General features: G+C 48.4%; 2 protein-coding genes across 8 annotated transcripts in view; one reads left to right on the top strand and one right to left on the bottom strand.

Annotated features, from left to right (window-relative positions):
- The window catches only part of ARHGAP17 (Rho GTPase activating protein 17), an 89,633-nt gene extending 88,582 nt beyond the window's left edge, over positions 1 to 1,051 (top strand). For 3 of the 7 annotated variants that reach the window (XM_019512770.1, XM_019512768.1, XM_019512766.1), the window contains one exon: positions 126 to 202. Coding sequence is in view for 2 of the 7 variants with exons in the window: in XM_019512765.1 (XP_019368310.1) it covers positions 126 to 256 (131 nt within the window). In the remaining 5 variants the exon portion in view is untranslated. Of the gene's footprint in view, positions 1 to 125 lie in introns of all 7 variants that reach the window. The other 4 variants (XM_019512765.1, XM_019512771.1, XM_019512769.1 and 1 more) reach the window with 3 other exon arrangements.
- A 277-nt stretch (positions 1,052 to 1,328) lies between these two features.
- Positions 1,329 to 5,636, bottom strand: CUNH7orf62 (chromosome unknown C7orf62 homolog; the record flags this gene model as incomplete). Its single annotated transcript, XM_019512586.1, has 6 exons — positions 1,329 to 1,620; positions 2,235 to 2,394; positions 2,877 to 3,078; positions 3,850 to 3,914; positions 4,270 to 4,373; positions 5,516 to 5,636. Coding segments are annotated over 6 exons (690 nt in total), but the record flags the coding sequence as incomplete, so codon positions are not given.
- Positions 5,637 to 5,641: the final 5 nt, after the last annotated feature.

The raw sequence follows: 5,641 nt of genomic DNA, 5'->3' as shown, positions 1-5,641 counted from the left end.
TCTGTTCATTCCCCCCCCCCCTTTTTTTTTTTTTAAGTGCTACTAGCAATCTAAGAGTGGTTAAAATGCCACTGTCCACATGCTGCTCAATTTTGATGCTTTTCCCCCATGTTTTGCCCCCGCAGACTCCAACTCCAGTGCTCACGAACCACTTCGAGGCCCCTCTTCAGAGCTTCCTGCAGAGTCCGCGGGCAAGGAACTGCAAAACCATCTCATGCTGGACATAGACAACGACACGGAAAGCACGGCTCTGTAAAGGAGACAAACTTTCAGCCCCTTCTGCCCTGGTGAGAAGCCAGTGAGTCGAGGCCTAACAGGGAAAAGCTTTTTTTGAAGACGTGGTGGAACTGAACAAAGCTTCCACTTCAGTGTTATCGAGAAGGTAACAGCCATCCAGAAGAAGTTTAATGATCTGTGTCTCGATGCTGGCTTCCAAAATCAGGATGGAAAGAGCAGATTACTGCAGAGACTTGCATAGGAAGCTTAATCGCTGCTAATACAGTTGGCATTAGCAGAAGTTCCAAAAGAATAAAGAGCAGTCATTAGCTACTATTTAAAGTGCATGTATTATGGAAATAACCTACTTATTTTGTCACGGTTTAGATTTTTATCCCTAGTCCTTAGACATGGTATTAAAACGGAGATGCCTTGCCAGAGACATTCCCCCTCACTGATTTGCTGCAGACTCTTTGCTAAGTATGAACCAAAAAAGCCAGAATGCTGGTGGTGACTGCTGGTTATCGGTCACCTGTCAAAACTGTGGATGTATTCTAGTGCCTTGAAGGACTGTCATACTGTAGAAGGAAACTTACTGTATTGTTAATCATTTCATTGCTACCTTAAGTACTGATCATTATCCTTGTTTCCTAGTTATTTGTATTAACCATACCTACTTTTTATGTGAAATTTCATAACCTTGGTTCAAGGTGAAACTGTGGAACTGTTTTTGCTTTCTTTCTAAATCGGTTGAATTGTGGAAGCATTTTGAACGTGTTCAGATTCATCGGTTGGGTGAACCTTTATAAAATTAAAGAATCCTTTCTTTTTGTCACTGGAAGGTTTGCTTTTTCTACTCCCCAAAAAACCTCTCCCTGTCATTGCCTCCAGAAAGCAGGATTTCTGCTGCTCCACTGCTGCCTTTGAACCCTGGTGCACACTAATCTGCATGGAATTAAGACTGGGAGCTGTGTTTGCATTTTTCATGTGCTCGGCATGAAGATAGCAACTGTTCCTGAATATAGTGACTCATGTCATCCAAGTGTAAGATTCAGAGCTAGATTCCACCTTGGCATAACTCCTGCACAAAGGGTCACTAATTCCACGACGTTGTTTAAAAGTGTCTCTTTATTTGCGTACAGTTTGGCAGATGATCAACAGGTGACTTGCACTGAAGGCCTTCTGACTCCTTCCCATGTATTTCCATGCCAATACCAGGGGGCTAATGACTACCCCTCTTCTACCATGTGTCCGATCTCCACGCTAGCTCTGTGTTCTTCTGTGCTCCTTTTGTTTCTCTGCTGTTTGCCCTATGACTACATGCTCAAATGCTAAGGAAGAATGCTTTGGATAGGGTCTGATGTGTCTAGGCAAACAGATGACCAGGGGTAGGCCACACGGTTTCTGTGAGAGGGGAAAATGAAAGCTGAAGCACTTAAAAAAGCAAGCCAGTATTCCCCCAAGAAGCTGAGTGATCCCTCTAAAGCTGAACTCTTCCAGCTATCTACCTAGCTGTCTTAGTCAAAACAGCAAGCTCGCCTGAAAGAAATGGGATGTGCCATGGTCCTTGGCCCCTTACACAGCTGGTGCTTCATGTGTGCACGGGAGGCTGAAACCACATTGTGTTCAGAGCACCTTCAGGGGCACATCCGCCTCTGCTCAGCCTGAGCGGGCTGGTGGCACAAAGAGAGGCTCAAGGCCCTTTCTGTAATGGGCATAAACCTGCATTCCTCTCGTGCCAGAGGGACTATGTCATTTTTGTACCTACAGGACAAGGGCCATGGCTGCAGAGGAGCTGTTTAAAAGGATGATGATAACTTGCCCCAGCCACTACTGGGGGGGTGGGGGGGAATAGCCAGCTGAGAGACTCTGGTTACTGAGTCAAATACTGGAAGATTCTTTAACTTTTATTGTATACTCTTCCTGGACATTCAACCCTGTACTTTGGCTCAGTAGATAAATGCTATCCTGTTGCCACAGATAAGTTGCTTCTACTCTTAACTGCAGTGATAATGTACCTGAGTCCATGGCTGGCTGTAAAGGGCCCTTATACATTTTCAGGAACTCCTCTGGACTCAGACAGTCCTTGGCATTACACAAATAGTTAATGGTCTCTGCTGGGATTAGGAGGTTGGGTACAAGTGTGTGTAGGTTGTTGCCCAATGCCTTGCTGCTAACCTTCATGGTAAAGAGACAATACTTCAGGGTCATGTTCAGCATTAGTAGAAAAATACTGCCTGACGCTACCCAGCAATGTGCCCAGCACAGTGCACCAAGCTTTATTGCCCCTCTCTGTTTACCCTTTAATAGGGATGTGCACATTAGAATGGACTGATTGACAACTCTATAAATGGCCAATTAAGTCATTAAGTTCAGGAGAAAAATGTCTAGGGTCTTTGACTCAAGTTAATATATTACTTGATGGACTACAAGATATAACTTATTTCAACACCCAGGTAATGTAGTCTGGAAGAGTTTAAAAACAGATGTCACAGGCCTTCATGTCTCCATCCCTATACAGCTGCTAGATTCTGTCACTAAATGCAAGAGCCAGTACCCGTTGGCATCCATTAATGCAAGTTTGCTAAAAGGAAGCTTGCTTAAAAAAAGCCTCATACCTCTGCCTTTAGTTTTACCCTTTAGATCCATTTAAATGTCACCTTAAATGTCTTTGAAATGTAGGCACCCAGTTTCAGCAGGAGAGTAAAGCACTCGGTGACAACCTCTTCTGTAGACTGTGATTGTGTCACATCTTCCAGGTATGTCACAGGCAGAGTCACCATAGTGACATACCACTGCAGGAACAGCTTGGTTGGGATGTTATGTGACACCACTAAAATCTTAATTTCCTGTAGCAAAGCACTGATGGTAAAGCATTAGTCTGATTATTCTGCGCAATGAGGTGTTACCTACCATGTGTTCGGGGAAACTTACTGCTCATATTATGGTACTTTCCCCATCTCTGTTTTGGATCTAGCAACTGAAAACCTGATTTCCTTACCCCATCACAACTTAATCTGATGCTTAGGAGGGTAATTACATGTTACTCTTCATTTTGGAAGGAAGCTAGGACTTGGAAAATACAATATTGTGTATCAGTAGAACAAGGAGCATGTACAGATGTGTGATGGGAGCTAGTTACAAAATGAAAGCAGAAGCCTCAGAGAGGTGATTTTCCTCACCACATCAATCTGCTGCCCTCCCCCCCCCATTTTACCCATTACCTTCTTTTTGAAGCAAGATACAGAAATTGCACTGAAATCACATTAGGACTTGGACTTGCTGTTCTCTGAATTATGAAGGCTTCTGCTTAAAAATTAAAATCCAAGGCATACTGGAGACAGCAAGTCCAAGGGGCTTGCCAGTTGTCTAAATGTCATCCTCCTAGTTTCTCCATGTGGCAAAGAGAATGAGAAAAGGAGCATGGGGCACCAGAAGGGTGAAAGGGGGTTAAATAGAGATGTTTGACTTTAATGAGGAAAGTGCTGTGGGCTTAGAGGCCGATTTCATGGATATCATGGTCTCCAGGCCTTTGCCAGAAAGAAACACTGACTGGGTCAAGTTTTATTGTAATCATACCAGAAGCTCATGTTATCCCTAGAGGAAGCACCCTGTCCATTAGGAAACACTTACCTAGGACCTTGACTTTGGAGAGAAGCTAGATCGTGGAGAATACGATAGATTGTGCCACTGGAGGACTGCAAGGGAAGACGGAGCTGTTACAAACTAGGCCCAAATGACGAAAGTGTATAAAACAACTGGTCAGCTCTCACTGGTGTATGACTGGAATCCCCTCCAGCTCCCACCCAAAGGTGGGTGCTGAGCTCAGCCTTTGGTGAGGAGATCATTCCCCTGGACTCCAGACAGGACATGCCCAGCCTCCGAAGGCAGGCTCACAAACCAGGGTAATTGCTTGAGTGGAATGGGATGGTCCTTGGTGTTCTGGTCGCTAACACCACTGCATCCACTGAAAGGCCTCAGGCCTTGTATTTCAATCCTGGCGTGGACTCAGAAGCTGCAGAATATAGTAACACTGAGATCTACTTAACCTACCTCTACAATATGAAGAATGGAGTTGGGGTAAAGCAGCAGCAGACCTGAGACGGGCTCTCCAAGGTGGTATTTCAATATGTTCTGAAACAGCCTTTCATGGTAACCTTATTTGAAAAGCAAAGACTGGATAAATGGTTATCCTCTGGGAACTTATCTCAGCCTGAGAAAGGCAGTCAGCATCAGGCTTGTTCGTAGCACAGTGCACCAAAAACACTTTGTTCTCACTGTCCAGAGCATACAGATGGCCCCAAACTCCCTTTATCTCATGAGCTTAATACTTAGCTGTGTAGCTAGTGGGCTTTAATGGTGAAGCACTCAAGGTCCTGTAGAGCTGAGTGTGCTTATGAAACGCTGGGAGAAGAATCCTTGCCCCTGCCTGTTGTTGGAGCCAGCTGGTGCAGCACCTCTGCTCCTCCAGCAAAGCATTCACCAGACTCTAATCACATGACCGACCGAGCACATGTACTGACCTGTGGGCACTGCCCCTACAGAGGCAGCACCAACTAAGGCTACTGCACTGCTGTGGTTCCTAGTATTGGACATCACTGCCCAGGCACAAACGTGGAGGGTGCACTAGATTGTGCCACCAGAGGACTATAAAAAACACATCCGCGTGGCCGAGGGGAGGGAACGGTGCCCAGCGCCGTGGCGAGTGAGCAAAAGGAAGCGCAGCCGCTCCTGCCCCACCAGCTCGCGTTCGTGCAGCGAACCAACCAGGGTCTTCAGCCGTGCCCCCAGGCCTGCATGCAACCAGGGGGGCTTGTCGCGTGGCTTCTGCCCCACTCCTCTGCAAGCTCTGGGTGCAAGACCCGGCACTGCTGCCCAGCTCGTGGTGGCCTCCTCGAGCTGTCCCCTTGCACAGGGGGCTCTTGCTGCTCCACCTCGACGCCTTCGACGACAAACTGAGCGGGCGCGACCCCCGCATGCGCCAGCCTCGCGCTGCCAGGAGAGCACCCGGACCTGCTGCCAGCACGTGGGCAGCCAAGCGCATGCGCAATGCGACAGTGAAAGAAGGGTAGGCGCTGGGCAGCGTGGCGCATACGCAGCATAGGAAGCGAGGGAAACAGTTGGGGCCGAGCTGCTGGGTGCATGCGCAGTAGCAGCAGCGAGGGAGCCGGCCCGCTTAGCGCATGCACCACAACTGGCTTTGAGGGGACGGTTGAGATCCGCGCAGCTCTGTGCGTGCGCGGTAACGGCCGCGAGGGGCCGGGGCAGCCCCGCGCATGCGCGGCAACGGCGCGTGTACCTGTGACTTCGCCGCTGTCAGCGCCCTCGGGCAGCCTGGCCACGAAGAAGAGCCGGTGCAGCAGGAACTTCTGCGCGGAGACAAGCGCCGGGGGCTCCGTGGGCGGCCGGGGCAGGCTCCCCGCCC

The sequence above is a fragment of the Gavialis gangeticus genome, unplaced genomic scaffold (assembly GCF_001723915.1).
Source record: "Gavialis gangeticus isolate Ggan-Ray unplaced genomic scaffold, GavGan_comp1, whole genome shotgun sequence".
NCBI lineage: Eukaryota > Metazoa > Chordata > Crocodylia > Gavialidae > Gavialis > Gavialis gangeticus.
This window is presented reverse-complemented; position numbering and strand designations above follow the sequence as displayed.